Source organism: Lepidochelys olivacea (genome assembly GCF_965140295.1).
Source record: "Lepidochelys olivacea isolate rLepOli2 genome assembly, chromosome: 11".
In the NCBI taxonomy this organism is placed as follows: Eukaryota; Metazoa; Chordata; order Testudines; family Cheloniidae; genus Lepidochelys; species Lepidochelys olivacea.
The window spans coordinates 18,914,794-18,935,155 of NC_140421.1; the positions used below are offsets into that span (position 1 = coordinate 18,914,794).

General features: G+C 40.7%; 1 protein-coding gene across 8 annotated transcripts in view; it reads left to right on the plus strand.

Moving 5' to 3' along the window:
• R3HDM1 (R3H domain containing 1) overlaps positions 1 to 20,362 on the plus strand; it is a 163,914-nt gene that overhangs the window by 125,835 nt on the left and 17,717 nt on the right. For all 8 annotated transcript variants that reach the window (XM_084643971.1, XM_084643965.1, XM_084643968.1 and 5 more), the window contains 2 exons: positions 12,057 to 12,211; positions 19,844 to 19,992. In XM_084643971.1, the coding sequence (XP_084500097.1) occupies positions 12,057 to 12,211; positions 19,844 to 19,992 (304 nt within the window). The remainder of the gene's footprint in view (positions 1 to 12,056; positions 12,212 to 19,843; positions 19,993 to 20,362) is intronic.

The following is a 20,362-nucleotide window of genomic DNA, read 5'->3' on the forward strand; positions in this document are numbered from 1 at the left end:
GAGAGAGAGGAGTTTAATCCTTCATCTCAGAGGGACAACTTATTGCACATTCATCACTTCAAGCAGCCCTCAGTGTTGATGACAAGGCATTCCGATCTATGGCTGTATCAGTTGCCATGAGGGGATCCTGTTGGCTCCAATCCTCAGAAATCCTGTTGGGATCTGGAGCTCACCTCAATGCCCTTATGACTCAGGGCAGATGGACAACTCAGGAAACCAATCTCCACATCAGTCTGTGGGAACTCAGGGCAGTCAGGAGCACCTGCCTTCATTTCCTACCCCTCATCAGGGTTATGACAAATAACATATCTTGCATATTCTATATCAACAAGCAAGGACGAGCGAGATCCTTCCCTCCCTGTGCACCGAAGTAAGGAAACTATGGAACTGGTGCATAACTCATCAGATCTGCGTCCTGGGTATTCAGAACACCGCAGCTGATGTTCTCAGCAGATGCTTCTCCCAGAACTACAAATGGGAGCTAGGCAGTATATTCCAAGGATGGGGACTTCCAGAGGTGGCTCCCTTCACCACCTTCTGTTCAAGCGGGAGACTGGGCCACAACTCTTTGCAGGATGCCTGTCGTCCATTTTGGACAAAGGGTCTGCTCTGTGTTTCCTCCAACACCTCTGATACTAAAAGTGATGAACAAAATCAGACAGGACAAAGCCAGTTATCCTTATATTCCTGACTTGACTGAGACAACCTTGGCCCCCTTACCTGCTTCATCCATGCATCCGACCACCGTTCAAGCTTTGGCCCACTCTTGGTCTGCTCTCTCAGGCTGCGGATCATGTGCTTCATCCCAGCTTGGGGTTCCCCACCTCAGGGGATGGTTCCTCTATGGTTCACAGGATTAGAATCCTCCTGCTCTGCAGAAGTGCAACAGGTGTTATTAAACAGTAGAAAGAAGACAACCTGCACTACTTACCTGCAGAAATGGAAGAGATTCTTCCCTTGGTGTTGCCACTGCCACCCTCTGCCTGAATCTTTGCATCTTTCAGTCATCCTAGATTACCTGTTGGATCTAAAGAAGTCGGGGTTATCAGTTTGCTGGATTTAAGGTTCATTTGGCCACAGTATCAGCCTTTCATCCTCCAGTGGATGAGTTCTTGGTATTTGCTCACCTCATGTTTGTTGTCCAGGTTAATTAAGGGTCTGGGGAATGTCTACTCCCAGATTGAAGACCCTGCCCTGACCTGGGATCTCAGCCTGATACTTAGATGCCTTATGAAACCTCCATTTGAACCAATGGCAACCAGTTCTCTCCTCCAAGATCAGCCTTTTTAGTAGCCATCATGTTGGCTCATAGGGTTGGGGAGATGGGAGCCTTAATGGTAGCTCTCCCCCACTCCACCCCCTTACAGTGTTCTTTAAGGGCAAATTCTTTTTACACCCACACCCTAAATCCTTGCCTAAGGTACTGTTGGCTTTCCAGTTGAACCAATCCCTTCATCTACCAATGTTTTTTCCAAAACCGCATAGTTCTCTGCAGGAGACATGTTTTCGTAACTTGGATGTTAGAAGGGCATTGGCTTTCTACTTAGATACAAACAATTTTGAAAGTCACCGAGACTGTATATCTTCTTCACAGATAGATTCTGGGGGTCCATGGTCTCTTCTCAGGGACTGTCAAGATGGATATCCGAGTGTATTATCACTTGTTACGATCCAGCAGGTGTTCATCTGCCCCAAAGGCTGATAACACATTCTACCAGATCACAAGTAACATCCACAGCATTCTCAAGAACCTGTCCTATCCGAGATACGTGGGGCTGCTACATGGGATTCAGTACATAGGTTTTCTAAACTTTACACATTGATCCATGCTGCCATATCTAATGCAGCTATTGGTCCTGTGGTACTATTTTCAGTTCTAGACTCGATCCCGAAGTTCGCTCCCTCCATCAGGGATACTACTTAGAAGTCCCCTGAAGTGGCGCACCCATAGGGAACATTCCTTGAAGAGGAGGTTAATCACCTTGTGCAGTAACTGTGGCTCCTTGAGATGTTGCCGTATAGGTGCTTTGCTACCCAACCTTTTCTCCCCTCTGCTTCTGACTGTTCTCTGTGGGGCATTGAGGGGGAGAAGGAATGGAGGGTGGTTCACCCAGGCATCCCTGTTTAGTCTTGATGTGTGGCACGAGTTAGCATGGGGTGCATGAACTGGCTGAATGGACAACTGTAAGATAAAATCTCCGGTCAAGGGCCCGAGAGATGCATGCACACCTGAAGTGGAGCATCCTTAGGGACACACATCTTGAAGCACCACTGTTACTGCACAAAGTGAGTAACCTTTTCCTCCATTGATGGAGCTACCATTGTTCAGGAAAGTGGTCGTCTTACCAATAGAAAAACCCCTTCTGGTATGTAGTTGTGTCCACATTATGGTGATGTAGCTATGCTGGTGTAGCTTCTGTACTGTAGGCATACTCTTAAACAGGGTCTATGGACTTCTCAAGAAGTCTGGCTTCACATAAACGTCTTGGAGGTAAGGATCATTTGTCAAGCATATATAGTTGTCCTCCCAGCTCTGAAAGATCTGACAATTCAGGTCACGACAGACAACACTACAACCGTGTTTATATAAACAAACAAGGGAAGCAAGATTCTGTATCTATGTCAAGGAGTGGTAAATCTCTGGAATTACTGTATCTGTCACAAGATTACTCCATTAGCCATAGATTTACCAGAGTTGAAAATGGTATCACCTCAGCAGATAGTTTGCAAATGACCTTGTGTGGTCAATAAAAGGTACCATTACCCAAGAAGTCATCAGGTGAGATCATCTAACCATAGACGTCTTGACCACCAATGAAAACAAGTGTCTCAAGTTCTGCTCCACAGAAGGGCAGACACAAGGCTCTCTCTCCAACACATTCTTGATCTCTGTCCCTAATGCATGCTTATCCTCCAATTCCATTTTTCCCAAGAGTCATTGGAAAATTCAGATAGGGTATGGCCAGGATGATCATGATTAGCACCAGCATGGCTGAGGTGCTTCTGGCTCTCTGACCTGAGGAAATCTCTGCATTCAGCCTCAGATCCAATTGCTTCTTCAGTCGGATGTGGTATCTGAGATGGCCAGATCCTCCATCTGGATCCACTGTCCCTGAACCTGGTGGCATAGATATTGGCCAGTTAACATCAGCAGAGAGGACCTGTTCAGGTGAAGTACAGAATATTCTCATCCACAGTAGAAAGGACTCTGCAAGGCTTGTTTATTTTGTCGAGTGGAAGAGATTCATTATGAGGCCACACCACCCCTTGTCTCTGTTTCAAACTCAGATACACTGGGATTACCTTCTATTACTAAAGAACATTTGGCTATCTGTAAGCTCCCTGTGGGTCCACCATGCAGCGATATCTGCTTTCTGCCTTCCCTTTCGTGAGTATTCCTCATTTTCACACCTTACAGTAGCTAGGTTCTTCAAAGCCCTCATGTGGCTATTTCCCTCAGTTAGAAAGCCTCCCACTTCTTGAGATCTCAGAATTGGGCTGACAGGTTTGACCTGGGTTGATGGGTTGACTCTTTGAGCCACCTGCTATATGTTCTGTGTTCTATCTCTCCATCAAAACTGCCTTTGTAGTAGCAATAATATCTGCCAAAAGGGTAGGAAAGATACAAGCTCTTGTGGCAGAATGTACATACATAGTTTTTCATACAGATGTGGAGTAATCTTGGGACCTCACCCAAAATTCTTGCCAAAGGTAGTCTCAGACTTTGATGTCAGCCAAGTAATACATCTGCCTGTTTTCTTTCCAGAGCCACATTCCAGCAGATGCTAAATTTCACATTGTAGGTATTTTTACAGTGTTGTCCTTACCCTAAATCTATATAGGTATATCTCCCAGATTATGTGTAGTTTATGGGGATAGGTCATATCAACACAGAGACTTCCTAATTGAATTTATACATGTATTAAGTTGTGCTATGAAATAGACAACTTAGACCCACCATTGAGAGTGTAGCTTCTTTGAAAAATGTTCCACTATTAGAAATACTTAGGGCATCTACCTGAGGTTCAGTGTATACACTGACTCAGCATTACTTCATAGAGGAAGCATCAGGCTCTGATCAGTGTTTTGGCAGGGCCGTCTTATCATCATTGTTTTGTAAACTCCGAATACCTCCTGTGATCGAGGTGACCATTAGTGCATCCCCAACAGTGAAATATATACGGACAATCTTCAAAAGAAGAATCAGTTACTTACCTGTATAATATATATGGATGACACATCTCAAAGAACCACAGTTACTGTCAGGTAAATAATTGTATATATTTCTGTTTGGAAACTTGATTGTATAAAATTGGTCCCACAGGATCTCCGTGCTATACAGAACGGTGTAACGACCACCTTCCCTTGGTGGCACATCCCACCATGTAGTTTCATGCAGCACAGACAAAGATAACTGGAATGTGCATTTTTATCATCTTACATTTTAAGTGAATGTAGTGTTTGTATAAAGTATGGAGTTGAAAGTTCTCTATCCCCAAAATAGATAAAACATAAGGCAGCAGCCCTGCAGATCCCAGTGTACCTTAATCCTGACTTGGGGTACCACGACACTAGAGGTAGGAGGGTGATCCGGTCTCTAATCCCATTTAGTTCTTGGCTCCTCTGCTGAGCCTGCAAACAATAATACTAATTGTGGTGATGGATTTTATTTTGTCAATATCTGTCCAGTAAGTATTTAGACTGAGTCCACCAACTTGCTCCACATAGACCCTAGGTTCCACATGCTAGTATTAACCACCTGAGCAAGTCATGGAGATGTGCCCCTGTTTTTTCTGGTGTCCTCTTTTTAGATTTGTTGGGTAAAAATTCAGAAGACTGCTATATTAAGTCAATACAAAGTTGTACCTAAAATGATTGGTCCTTATTTGCAGCAGCTGCCTCTGCGACATTAGCAGTGTGCCACTTGGATAATATAGCATGTACCATACCAAACTGAGAATTAATACATCTTTCTTTTAATTGTATTGATTAATAGCTGTCAATTTTATTTGTATTATGAAGTTTTTAATAACTATAAAACAACTTTCCAATGAACTGTTTATTTTTGTACAAATATTTGTTTACATTTGTGATTACTTCAGAGAACATTGTAACTGAAGCATATTTATTTAATGTTGTGGAATGGTTTGGCCTTTTTCATGAGCTGTTGGATTCGGGGCCGTAACACTGTCTGAGAGGGTTACATTTCTCACAGTGAACCGGTCTCTTTTTCAGCTGCTTCCTTGCTTCCTTTTCAAGGGGTTTCGGGTGTGTGTTTAACTTGTATGCTGCCTTTTGATCAAAGAGTTTACAACCTGCTTGTCCAAAATGTGTCAACATAAAAAAAAAACTTCAGGAAGATGGTGCTTCAGCTAATCGAGGAAGTGACTCATGTCAAAGGGTGTAACTGTATTTGTCCTAAGAGGGAGTTAAAACCAGCATCTGCTGTACAACCTCTAACTCTGAAAATTACCACTAGTTATTATTTGCATGAAGTTTTCTAACTGAGTTGTTTTTGTTAAATGTTACTTTCATTGAAAAAATTATCTCTTTTAATGTGTTTTTCTGCATTAAGTGGAGATCTAGGTGCCATAAACAAGATTTTATTTAAGTTAACTGATAGATTAAAATATTTTTAACTACTTTGCTGAGCAAATATTAAGAAGCATGTGGTTTTATTTAGTGCTAGTTCAGAATATTTCTGAAAATAAAACCATCTGTTCCAGCAGGTGCCACCTTTTTCTGCTGAGTGCTGCATTTCTGTCATTGCACTTCCTGTGCCGAGGTGGAATAGTAAAGCTACAAAGAGAACCTTTTTTAACCCTCTGGGGAACCATCTTAGCAATCAATTTATATTGTCCTAGTTATTCTCCTAAGCTTGCAAAATTAATTCTCTTTCTGGAAGTGCAGTAGAGACTGAAAAATATTCACAGCTACATTGCAGTTGCTTGGAAACGAGAATTTTAGTTTGCAGCACTATTGATTGCATCCATCATATTCTGTAGCTTCAATATTAATACAGTTACTCCCAGTATACTTCCTTTTGCGTGCCTTACGTCATCTAGTCACCAAATACATTGCGGCATCTCATTTATTTAAAAAAAATCTGTAAGGATAGTTAAGCCATGAGAAGTTTATATATAGTTCAGAATCACAGATTTCTTCATGTTAAATAAAACTGTAAGTGCTGTCTTTGGGAAGTCCCTTTTAATATTGATTCAAAGTATGAATTAAATGGCACTGATAGTGACAAGTGGAAAATATTTATGTGCAGTACCTGTCTTGTATTTCGAATCTAATGCACAGATATACTGTCTGATTGTTTCTTTAATAATGGAACTAAGATTCAGCTGCATAATTTTCTGAAGCTAATATCCTAATATACTGACTGTCCTATCACATTCAGATTTCAGTGCTGCTCTTTTTCACAAACAGGTATGAATAAAACCAATTTACAGTGTTAATTCAAATGGCTGATAATACTCTAAATATTTCTTAATCATTTTTGTGAGTTTATCTGATGCCCTTTTGTGATCTTTCTAAATGAATATGTTTGTGTTAATTGCAGTTTGTATATGAACTACATTATGCTGCTTTTATCCTAGGAAGAGTCCGAATAAATTGATGTGCTATGTTCATGCATTGATTGAGAACATTTTGGTGCCAGTAAAAATACCAAAACCCAACTCGAGTGGCATAATGAGGACAAGTTCTATGGAAACTTCACCCACATATGCATGCCAATATAGCTCAGTCGTGATATGTCCCAATTGCAGTGCAGTGTTTGGCTTTGCTTTTCACAAACAAGCTGTCAGTTACCAGGATGCGGGCAGTCATGCCTAGTCAGAGTCTAATGGTTAGAGCTTGGGTGAGGCAAGGCAGGAGTAACAACCATGGTTTTCCTGTAAACATTCATTTAAATCAGTTATTTTAACAGCTATCATTCTACCTAGTAGAAAGCAAATCCACCTTGAGCCCTTGTCTGAAATTTGCTGCTTCTGTTTGTGGGGCTAAGTTGGAGGGAAACATCATTTTATGTGGTCAGTTGTGGTCACAGGTACAGTGTTTTGATTTATAAGGGTAAGGTTGTCTTTGCAGGACAGAAATATGCTAGTTCTGTCCCCAGTGCTTGATCACATTCATCATGAAGTTACTATATTTCATGAAATATGTTGATTTGAATTGGTTTCAATTGAATCTTGTTGACACTTCAAACAAAAATATGAGTGCTTTTATTAATCTGTTCTCAGTTGTTGTCCTTTAGAAATTGTTGTACTCTTAATTTAAAATATGTATTGGAATATGAAATTGCCATACTAGTTTGCACTCAGTAGTTGTCTAGTCCAGCATCCTGTCTCCAACAGTGATCAACACCAGATGCTTCAGAAGTAGGTGCAAGAAACCCTGCAGTTACGCAGGTGTGAAATGATCTCTCTTCCCACATTAGGTTTCTTCCTCATGTTTCTTCCAAAATTGTTAGCATTAAGTATTGTAGCTCTGGATATTTTTGTTACGTATATAATGGATGAATTCAAACTGGAACAGGTACAGAGAAGGGCTACTAGGATGATCCGAGGAATGGAAAACTTGCCTTATGAAAGGAAACTCAAGGAGTTTGGCTTGTTTAGCCTAACTAAAAGAAGGTTGAGGGGAGATATGATTGCTCTTTATAAATATATCAGAGGGATAAATACTGGAGAGGGAGAGGAATTATTTAAGTTCAGTACCAATGTGGACACAAGAACAAATGGATATAAAGTGGCCACCCGGAAATTTAGACTAGAAGTTAGACAAAGGTTTCTAACCATCAGAGGAGTGAAGTTTTGGAATAGCCTTCCAAGGGAAGCAGTGGGGGCAAAAGATCTATCGGGCTTTAAGATTAAACTCGATAAGTTTATGGAAGAGATGGTATGATGGGATAACATGGTTTTGGTGATTAAATATTCGTGGTAAATAGGCCCAATCACCTGTGATGGGATATTAGATGGGGTGGGATCCGAGTTACCCAGGAAAGAATTTTCTGTAGTATCTGGCTGATGAATCTTGCCCATATGCTCAGGGTTTAGCTGATCGCCATATTTGGGGTCGGGAAGGAATTTTCCTCCAGGGCAGATTGGAAGAGGCCCTGGAGGTTTTTCTCCTTCCTCTAGCATGGGGCACGGGTCACTTGCTGGAGGATTCTCTGCTTCTTGGAGTCTTTAAACTACGATTTGAGGACTTCAATAGCACAGATATAGGTGTGAGGGTTTTTTGCAGGAGTGGTGGGTGAAATTCTGTGGCCTGCGTTGTGCAAGAGGTCAGACTAGATGATCATAATGGTCCCTTCTGACCTAAATATCTATGAATTATCTAGTCCCTTTTTGAGTGTTGCTGAGTTTTTATTAATTTTGAATCTGCCACCTTTTAAAATTCATTTAATATCCCCTTGTATTATTAGATGGGGAAAACTGATGCTGCCTCTCTCTTCTATTAGCCATTCTTTATACTTTTTATCGTGTCTTCTTATTCATCTCTTTTCAAAGGTAAACAATGCCAGTCTCTTTAATCTCTTTCCATACGAGTTCTTCCATGTTCTAAAAATGTTCATTGCCCTTCTCTGAACAACCTCTTAATTCTACAATATCCATGTAAACATATGTATTTGTAAAAGGTTTTGTTTCTTACAGTTTTGCATGACTAGTCATTTGAATGTGTGTAAGCAATGTGCTGTTTACATATAGGTATTTCTCTAGCTATCATCATCATGTTTTCTGAGCACCCTGTAAAATTAATGGTACATCACTTACCTCCAAAACATAGAAGGAGAAGGGAGCAGAGTTCTAAGTTACTGAGTGAATTTGAGACATTATTCCAGAAAGGTAGAAAATATACTAGATTCTTCTTGAGAAGTGACCAACACTTCAAATAGAAGAGCAGCCTTTTTTTGGAGCCGAGTCATTGCCATTTTTGTCCATATGGATTTTAATGAACTACTGAGTCAGCATATGCAGTACATCTGGCCTTTACACACTGTTTCATTCTGTTTTGTATGTTCATCCCAGTATGATCCAGGTGTAATTCACAGTGAAATCAGGCAAGTTTCATTGCTCTTTTTGTATTGAACATAAGTTTTTAAAGAAACTGGAAGTGGGACTGGCGGACACATTTCTGAATTCTTCGTTATAGGCAAAGTCCCCTGTATGATTTTTACAGCTGTGTAAAATTTCATGTAGTTGCCCTTTTTATTTTGTGCTTAACTGTGCTCTATTTTAATTTTTAATTGATTCTTTAGTCCCTTAGGTGGTAAAGATAACCTTACAAATATGATACGGTGACATCAACCTACAGCATCAGTTACCCTTCAGTTCTGTGCTGTCACCTTTTCTGACAGGGCTGCAGGTGCACCTTTGGCACTGTATGTAAATATTTAATAATCTATATTCTAACAGAGAAGTAAAAAGTTGTTTGATCTCTGTCCACTGCCAGGAAAGAATTGGCTGACTGATAGCCAAAGAATCGGAGTGTGTCAGTTGGATTTGGCCTGCCATCAATTTCTTAATGACCTTTCCCAGAAAAGGGGAGGCTTAGAGACCAGATAATAGTTTGCAAGGTTATTTAAAATAAAGTGATCTCTTGCAAACAAGGGCTGAATTATTCTGTGTTTGAGGGCTGCTGGCAGCTTGCCCTCTCTAACCTTGCCAATAATGAGCTTGGGTATCCCCTACTGGTTTTTGTCAATCGACTCGTGGCTGAATGGCTCTCACATGCCACAAATAGAACCTCTTCCAGTTGGGAGCATGGATGAAATTCATCCAGGGAGCATGGTGTGCTTATACTCTTGTGTCATATTACTATTTTGGGAGCTCCTGAGGCTTTGACAGTTTTGTCCATGATGTAGACGTGAGAGCTTCCGCCACTGAGCAGCACTTACCCTTGAATTTCCACTGCCTTTGTATTTTCTATATTTTTCACCCCCTTTTTAATTTGGTAGCATTTCATGTTCACTTTGCACACGTGTATATGACTACACAAGGTACAAGACAGTAGAGAATCGGGTGAAGTTGATTCAGAAACTGGTTGGAAGCAGACTTAGTTAATTAGATGACCTACCAGTAGAAATGGTTCCACTGAGCAGGATTTGCCTACATAACAGCAGAGGAGAAGAATCTCCTGACATCCACCTTAGCCTTGGCGCAAGAACCTAAAAACTCTTTGTCAAGAGTCATCCTTCCATCTGTGCTTCAGTTTCTTCACCTCTCGCTTCGTCGGTTGCAGGTAAACCATGGCAACCTGTGAAGGTGATGCAAAGGGGAAGAGGTGCCTGGACCTTGTGGCATCTGTAATCATGGGCAAGAAATGGCTGTCATGGCCACACCAGACTGTCCATAGGCAGAAAAGTTTTGTCCCCAGAGAGCTTTAGAAAACCAGCAAAATCTATCAGTATCTTTGGATGGACCATCAAAGCAATGCTATTTTATTATTTTATTTATGTTACCTGATCACAGTAATAAAGACTAATGGAGTTTGATGTTGTGTTATAACACACAACATTTTTCTTCAAAGGTTCTTGTGGTTTTCGTAATCATTCTGATGTTAAATTTGTGGTATTTTTGCAGAAACTTCCTTAAGGTTTTTTTTAGTTTTTAAAAGTTTAGGCTTGTTGAAAATAAAAGTGCTTCTGACAGGGAAAACTAAATAAATTCACTTGCTTACAAGTCAAATCAATGAGAGATATTATTTTGTCATTGATACAATGTGTAATTCACATTAGTATTAATGGGAGTTACATACATGTCTTAATGATAGAATAGCCCATTTATAGTGTTGTGCAAGCAGTTACTGTATAACCATCCAACATTGTTCAGTGGCACTTGGAAAATGGTAATTGTCTCCATATTGGTATTGCTATCATCACTGCAGACTAACTGATTTGAGTTTTGGTATTTCGTGGTGTAGACGAATGGATCCAAACGATCTTAATTCTCTGTATACACACTGTAAATTCCACTCTCACCAAGCTGCCAGAGTTGAAGGGCCAATGGTTTATTTTTATGTTTACTTCGATTAGTTGTTACTTTTGGAGAACTCCTACTAGTACTTTTATAAAACCTAACTGTTCTTATTATGCAACTGAGACTTCTCTAAAGCTGGAATAACCAGTTTTTAAAAGGACACAGCTGGCTTTAATGTTCATATATTTAAAGCAACAACAAAAAATTTCCTTACTAAAGATATGAATAACCTCTTAAATTATAAAAATTAATGGAATTTACAAAATCAAGCTTAATTTTTTGCATTATCGATTGCTTGAAGAATAAACACTAACCAACTTCCCTTTTTTGGTACAGTCTGTTTCTACTGTATTTCATTTTGAGATTGTCATGTATGCCCCAATGCTGCAATATCTGGATTACAAAGAATGCAGGGGACTGTTTGTTTTTGTTTTTAATTTTTCATGTTTCCACTGTTTTACTCTAAAGTCTAATATCTAGATGAGGAGGTCTCTGAATTACTACATAAAATTCTTTCCCAAGTGTCTGGCTGGTGGGTCTTGCCCACATGCTCAGGGTCTAACTGATTGGCATATTTGGGGTAAGGAAGGAATTTTCTCTCAGGCCAGATTGTCAGAGACCCTGGGGGCTGGGTGGAGGTGTGGGTGGAATTTGCCTTCCTATGCGGCATGGGTCACTTGCTTGTTTGAACTAGAGTATATGGTGGAGCCTCTGTAATTTAGACTTAAAATCAAGATTTGAGGACTTCAGTAACTCATCAGAGGATATAGATCTATTACAGAACTGAGTGTGTGAGGTTTTGTGGCTTGTAGGAGATGAGACTAAATCATGGTGGCCCCTTTTGGCCTTAAAGTCTGAGTCTATTACTCTTTTGTTTTTGTAAATGCTTGTTCTTCCAAAACATGAATTTGGGATTAAGTCTGGCCTGACATCCCTATAAGAAAGTTCTATTAGATGTCTTAACAAAATTGCGTAACCTTTCCATATGTGCATCTGTGTGTAAAACATGTTATAGATGTAATGTAATTGTTTTCAAAACAAGATTGAATATTTGTGTAATTACAGGGTACCAAGTTATGCCTAACCAGCAGCAAGCCTACCAGGGGTTGGTTGGAGTTCAGCAGTCTCAGAATCAAAATCTAGTCAGTAGCCAACACAACAACGTTGGAAATCAGATACAGGGTGTGATTGTTCCATACAATTCAGTGCCATCTTATCAGGTAAGTTTATCTTTTCAGAACTTCCTTGTCATTTGTTTGAATATTTAAAGCAATTTTAAAAAATCTGAACAACTTTTGTAGGCTGAAAAAAGCTCCAGTAGGAGCTTAAGAGTATCTTTAAAAGGTAATGTGAAATGTCTGAAGCAGGAGCACTACAAATACACAGCTTTCCTTTTTAAATAGTTTCATGGAGGTTCTGAGTGTCAGTCAACGCATAGCATTAAATATGGTGCAGAGTACATGAAACCAGAGCTGCTAAGACGTCTGCATTTTGTTGTTTGCTTTTTTCTTCTGTTACAGAAAAATCTCCTGATTAATTCTTAGAATTCCTAGGACTCAAACTTTGAAATCCCTATGAACCAAGCTTTTCCATTGTTTTAGGGGGAAAGAGAACATTTTGGCGTTATTTGGCACTATTGCAGCTATTGTCATTGCTAGTCTTCCTTGCTATTATGTAGAACTCAAGAATTTAGGCCATTTTCTGTCCTATCAAGTTAGTTTATCATGGAGGTTATCACTTAGTTTCTATAGCAGAGCTACTTCCCTTGATGGAATAATTGATATATGGTAAATGTGGAGCAGAGAATTTTCTATGTAGAATAATTATATTTTATGCCTTGTGTAAACTTTTTCAGTCGCCAGCCTTCTATTTTGCCCAATCACATTATTGCCATTCTCTGATCCTCCTAAGTTTCACCTTAAATACTTGTTTCATTTTAAGAAGCACTGGTATAACCCTTATGTTAAGGTAACATTCTGAATGAAGCAGAGGCACAAACATTTGTACATTCAAATGTATAACTTTTCACTTCTAAAGCTCTTTTGATGCAAAGATCTTTTAACATTACAAAGTGTCGCTAAGTATTATTTCTGTTTTACAGAAGGAGAAACTCAGACAGGTGACTTGCCTGAGTTCACACAGCATGACACTGGTAGAGTTGGGAATAGAGCAAAGGCCTTCCAACTCCCATTATGCTGTAGTTTTTAAAAAGCCTATTTCACTAAAGCCTTTTTTTAACAGTTGCCCTGAGTTGGATCTGTTTAAAAAAACAAAAACAAAAAAAACCCTCGTGCTTCAATCCCTTAAAATGTTTTAGCATAGAGCTTCCAGCATCCTGTCTTGACATTTATAGTCTGCTATTATTGCAATTAGTTATGTATAACTGTTTACTCATCCCCTTTGTGAAATCCTGTACAAATATTCAACACAGGCTAGGTCTTTAAAGTTTCTTGGGATTTGGATCTTAATCAGCTTTTCTATAAAGATGGGATACATTGAGCATTCTTCAAGTGATCATCCACATGCATTCCACTTGTGGTGCACATGCACCCCAGGCATGCAAGATAAGATTCTTTTGGCCAGCAATGTCCGTTGGCCCCTCCACCTCCACACCCAACCGAGGGCATAAAGGGCAGAGCAGGCCCAACCATCGCTCAGTTGTTTGTTACCACCTGTGGCAGTGAGACAGAACCCCTACAATGTCCACTTGCTTCTCTGTGGATGGTGCTAGTTTAGCGTCAGTGGTTAGTTAGACTTGTTGCCTTTAGGTAACACATGCAAAAATCATATAAGGCTGGAACTCCCTCCCTGCCCTCTTCCTTACAGGAGTTCTAGCAAAACGACAGAAGTGAAACCACCGGGGCTTAAAACCAGCCTTTTTGTGAAGCTTTAGTGCCACTTAATGGTGGGCACTCGAGGTGCCTGTTTTGTTTAGGAGAGGGGTATGTCCCCCCTCCTCTAAGCAGGCTCAAAAAGCTAGAGAAGCCCACTTAAGATTGTTCCTTCTGTAGTATTATATGCAAGCCTCCTTGCACGTCGAAAGGAAGGATTCAGCTAGACCTCAGTACTCTGGTCTGTCTGCTTACACAAGGCACGTGACTCATAATTCTGACTTGTCTCAAGCTCAGCATTCAAGGAGCAGCCAACTGCTGCCTGAGAAGGATCCCTCTGGTGCCCTGGAACTAACTGTTAGAACAGGAAGTACCCACTAACCCTGCTGACTGCTTCTCTCTCAGTACCAGTCGTTCAGAACCTGGCACCTCAGTATTCAGCACTTCTCTACAGGCAACCTTGGAACCAAGTTCCTCTGTCCTCAGCACATCAATAGCTAGTGTGTTGGTACCTAGGGCATATACTGTGCCAAGGTGATTTATCTGAGAGTCTGGTGCTGGCTGTCTTGTTCTGAGAGGTTGAGGGTGGTGATAGCTAAGTCATCAGATCTTGAGACGTCACTGTGACAGTTAAAGGGGGTATTTCTGGTACCAACTGCACCCACTACTCTGTTAAGGAGAGAACAGAGCCAGGGCACTTCTGAGAGGATGCCTGTTCCTTGACAGAGGTGTACTACTTCATCATCCCTGTCAGGGCATAGTAGGGACTCTTCACCTGCATACCCTTCTTCCCCTGTTTGGGTAGCACAGTGGGAGAGACTCTGGGGAGCAATCTGAAAGGGGCAGTAGAGCTTATAGAGACCATCCCTCCTGGTGTCCCCTAACTCCCCCACCCATGCTGTATCAGCCTATTGGATGCCCTACAGGGGTGTATCTATATTCTATTTAGAATGTATTATTGGTCCTGCCAGCGTTTGATCGTTCTTCCCCGAAGAAGCAATATAGACTAAACAGCTCGGCCAGCTATTGCAGCCTCAGATTCTGGAAAAGCAGGAGGAAAGTGATGAATAGTAGTATTTATAAGGGGAAGAACAACTCAAACCCATTGCAGTCTCCTCTTTCTCTCCCGAGAAGGCAGTAAATCACCCAATGTCATCTCAAGTTGATGACTTCAAGGCATTCCAGGACCTCATCAGGCACATGGTAGAGACTCTATGTATACCTGTGGAAGTGGTGCAGGAGAAACCTCACAAACTCCTGGACATCTTGTGTCCTCCCATGCCTGGCAGTTTTGCCATGCCTGTACTGTTGGAACCTGTGAAAGACCTGTGACTCATGCCAATATCTATTCCATCCACATCCAAGTGAGCTGACAGAAGGTCCCAAGTTCGTTCTTCCCACCCATTACCAGCATCACTTGTGGTAGCTGCCATCTAAAAGAGGCCGAAGCAGCAGGGGCCTCCCAAATGTTAACCTAGGAAAAAAGACCCTAGTAGTCTGGATCTGTTCAGATACACACTCTGTCTGCCAGCTGGCAGATGCCCATAGCTAAGTACCAAGTGCTTCTGTCCAATTACAATTATTTGAATTGGGACAAGTGTCTGAATTTGTGGGCAGGGTACCTCAAGAACACCAAGAGGAACTAAAGACCAGCATGCCCAAAGGATAGCTGATATCTTACACTTCCTTACAGGCTACACTGGGTGCATCTGACACAGCGGTGTGTACTGTGGAAATCTGTGAAGATTGGAGCCAAGGAGATCTTCTGAGACACCTCTATGTCCAAACATCTCAATTGAGGGCCTACCCTTTGAAGGCAACAAACTTTTTAATTTAAAGACAGACGAGGCTTTCCATTCCTTAAAATATCTAGGGTGCCTCTGCTCCCTGAGCTGTTATGTTCTAGATGGAGGCAAGTATTACCAGATATTTTCTTCAAGCAGAATTTCTCTGCCAGCTCAAAGGATCTCAGAACTGCCAAGAAAGAAGCAGAGGTTTCAGCAACAACATCTCTGCCTTTTCCTCTACTGCTGCCTGTTTGAAGAAAGTTCCTATTTTTGAACTCTGCAGGACAGCTACATGGACTGCAGTCCACGCATTCAGAAGACACTACTCTTTTGTAAAAGTTTTCACATTGGGTGCCTGCGGTCATTGTTTAAGTAAAACTTCTACTATCCATCTCCAAGCAAACAGACAACTGCTTGTTAGTCACCAACAGTGAAATCCACATGAACAATTGCTCAAAGAAGTAACAGTTTATTTACCTTTATAGTAACTGTGGTTCTTTGAGATGTGTTGTCCAAATGGATTCCACATCCTGTCTTCCTTCCTTGCTATTACAGTATTTGAGCCCTGTAGGACTCTGTATGGGCGAAGGCACAAAGGGATAGTCAGGCCCACGCTGCCCTGTGTCCCCTTACGTGGCGGGATACATCTAGGGTGACAGGTACAGCCACAATGGACACTGCTGGCCAGAAGAATCCAGTCTCCCATGTATGTGGACAGCATGTCTCCAATAACGACAGTAATGTTCTTTCACTGCTTCCGGAATTCACCAACACATGGGTGTTTTTCATCCTGACATTTTTGAGGTATTTGGCTCATCTCTCCATGAGGATTGTGCATCTCCTAGAATTTTTTCCATTTGTTTTTGTATATCTTACATGCATTCACCTGCACGTTTACCACTGCCGCTCTGCAGTCCACACTCTTAAGGCTAACAGTTTATTTTCTGCCTTACCCTCCAAGCAAAATGGCATCAAGGTTGCAAGTCTTAAGTCTGATGGGCACATTGGTAAGTGGAGTTGGATTTCTCCCCTTGTCTTGGTCCAGCTTCAGAGCCCTCCCCATTTAAAACAAACAAACAAACAAAAAAGGTAATACACCAGATCACAACAAAAAATGAAACTGGAGTTTTGGAAACCACAAAAAACAGTCTGCCTGATAGCTTGCTTGAGTCACTGCTACTCACAAGCATGTGACACTGCCTTCCTTCACCTAAATAAGGTGATATTTTAACTAGGGCTGTCAAGCGATTAAAAAAAATGAATCGCTATTAATCGCACTGTTAAACAATAATAGAATACCATTTATTTAAATATTTTGGATGTTTTCTACATTTTCAAATATATTGATTTCAGTTATAACACAGAATACCAAATGTACAGTGCTCACTTTATTTTTGATTACAAATATTTGCACTGTAAACAAAAGAAATAATATTTTTCAATTCATCTAATACAAGTACTGTAGTGCAATCTCTTTGTCATGAAAGTTGAACTTACAAATGTAGAATTATGTACAAAAAAACTAAAATAAAACAATCTAAAATTTTAGAGCCTGCAAGTCCACTCAGTCCTACTTCTTGTTCAGCCAATTACTCGGACAAATAAATCTGTTTATATTTGTAGGAGATGATGCTGCCCACTTCTTGTTTACAATGTCACCTGGAAGTGAGAAAAGGTGTTCGCATGGCACTGTTGTAGCTGGCGCCACAAGAAATGTATGTGCCAGATGCGCTAAAGATTCACATGTCCATTCATGCTTCAACGACGATTCCAGGGGACATGCGTCCATGCTGATGACGGGTTCTGCTCGCTAACAGTCCAAAGCAGTGTGGACCGATGCATATTCATTTTCATTATCTGAGTCAGATGCCATCAGCAAAAGATTGATTTTCTTTTTTGATGGTTCGAGTTCTGTAGTTTCCGGATCAGAGTGTTGATCTTTGAAGACTTCTGAAAGCATGCTCCACACGTCGTCCCGATCAGATTTTGGAAGGTACTTCATATTCTTAAACCTTAGTTCGAGTGCTGTAGCTATCTTTAGAAATCTCACGTTGGTACCTTCTTTGCATTTTGTGAAATCTGCAGTGAAAGTGTTCTTAAAATGAACAACATGTGCGGGGTCATCATCCGAGACTGCTATAACATGAAATATATGGCAGAATGCAGGTAAAACAGAGCAGGGGACATTCAGTTCTTTCCCAAGGAGTTCAGTCACAAATTTAATTAACGTGTTTTTTTTTATTTTTTTTATGAACGTCATCAGCATGGAAGTATGTCCTCTGGAATGGTGGCCAAAGTATGAAGGGGCATACAAATGCTTAGCATATCTGGCATGTGAATACCTTGCAATGCCATCTACAAAAGTGCCATGCATATGCTTGTTCTCGCTTTCTGGTGACATTGTAAATAAGAAGAGGGCATCATTATCTCCTGTAAATGTAAACAAACTTGTTTGTCTTACCAACTGGCTGAACAAGAAGTAGGACTGAGTGGACTTGTAGTCTCTGAAGTTTTACATTGTTTTTTGAGTGCAGTTAATAAACCAAAAAAATCTACATTTGTAAAGTGCACTTTGATGACAGATTGCACTGCCGTACTTAGAATCATAGAATATCAGGGTTGGAAGGGACCTCAGGAGGTCACCTAGTCCAACCCGCTCTTCAAAGCAGGACCAATCCCCAACTAAATCATTCCAGCCAGGGCTTTGTCAAGCCTGAACTTAAAAACTTCAAAGGAAGCAGATTCCACCACCTCCCTAGGTAACGCATTCTAGTGTTTCACCACGCTCCTAGTGAAAAACTTTTTCCTAATATCCAACCTAAACCTCCCCCACTGCAATTTGAGACCATTACTCCTCGTTCTGTGATCTGCTACCACTGAGAACAGTCTAGATCCATCCTCTTTGGAACCCCCTTTCAGGTTGTTGAAAGCAGCTATCAAATCCCCCCTCATGCTTCTCTTCCTCAGACTAAACAATCCCAGTTCCCTCAGCCTCTCCTCATAAGTCATGTGTTCCAGTCCCCTAATCGTTTTTGTTGCCCTCCGCTGGACTCTTTCCAATTTTTCCACATCCTTCTTGTAATGTGGGGCCCAAAACTGGACACACTACTCCAGATGAGGCCTCACCAATGTTGAATAGAGGGGAACGATCACATCCCTCGATCTGCTGGCAGTGCCCCTACTTATACAGCCCAAAATGCCATTGGCGTTCTTGGCAACAAGGGCACACTGTTGACTCATATCCAGCTTCTCATCCACTGTAACTCCTAGGTCCTTTTCTGCAGAACTGCTGGCTAGCCATTCGGTCCCTAGTCTGTAGGGATTCTTCCATCCTAAGTGCAGGACTCTGCACGTTGTTGAACCTCATCAGATTTCTTTTGGCCCAATCCTCTAATTTGTCTAGGTCCCTCTGTATCCTATTATCCTCCAACGTATCTACCTCTCCTCCCCATTTAGTGTCCTCTGCAAACTTGCTGAGGGTGCAATCCACAGCATCCTCCAGATCATTAATGAAGATATTGAACAAAACCGGCCCAAGGACCGACCCTTGGGGCACGCCACTTGATACCGGCTGCCAACTAGACATGGAGCCATTGATCACTACTTGTTGAGCCCATATACTTGTTTGAGGTGAATTGAAAAATATGATTTATTTTATCATTTTTATAGTGCAAATATTTGTATTGAATAAATATTTGATTTCAATTACAACACAGAATGCAATATATATGAAAATGCAGAAAAACATCCAGAATATTTAATACATTTCAGTTGGTATTCTATTGTTTAATGGTGCGATTAATTTTTTTAATCGTGATTAATTTTTTTGAATTAACCGTGAGAGTTAACTGCGATTAATTGACAGTCCTAATTTTAACTGCTTTCATACTATAAATGTAGCCTGATAACTTTACGTATTCAATTAGTTGCATATTATTTTACTTAAGTCTTTGTTACATAAATATTAAATCTGTTACAATTCTGATTTTAAATATATCAGACTCCACAGGTTAATCAAAAACTGAATTGTTAGAATATGTAGTTAGATAATCAGGTGGGGAATTTTCTAGGATAGGTAATGTCTCTGATAGGGTAATTATGGAATTAACATACATTTTAGTGTTTAATATTAGCTATATTTTTAACAAACTCTTGTGTGGTGTGAGTGGTCTGGAGGGAGAGGAGGAACTTTTTTGCAAAAGAAAATAAGTCTTCACATGTTTTCAATCTTTAGGTTTCAGTGCCTCAAGGTTCCCAAGGAATGCCCCAGCAGACATATCAGCAGCCTGTTATAATTCCCAGTCAGTCTAATCAAGGACTGCCCACAACAGGAATACCTGTTTATTACAGTGTCATTCCATCAGGTCAACAGAATAATTTAAGGTGAGTAATTCAGTAACTTGATCTTCAATAACCTGCTTATTACTTTCCAGTCCCCTAACAGAGTTTGCTTCAGGATCTTAGTATTTTCAGTATTAGTTCCTAGAGTAGCTTTGTGGCCACTTCTTACAGCTAGGTAAAAAAACTATATATTTTTATGTAACGTTTATTTCCTATTAGAATCATAGAATATCAGGGTTGGAAGGGATCTCAGGAGGTCATCTAGTCCAACCCCCTGCTCAAAGCAGGACCAATCCCCAACTAAATCATTCCAGCCAGGGCTTTGTCAAGCCTGACCTTAAAAACCTCTAAGGAAGGAGATTCCACCACCTCCCTAGGTAAGCCATTCCAGTGCTTCACCACCCTCCTAGTA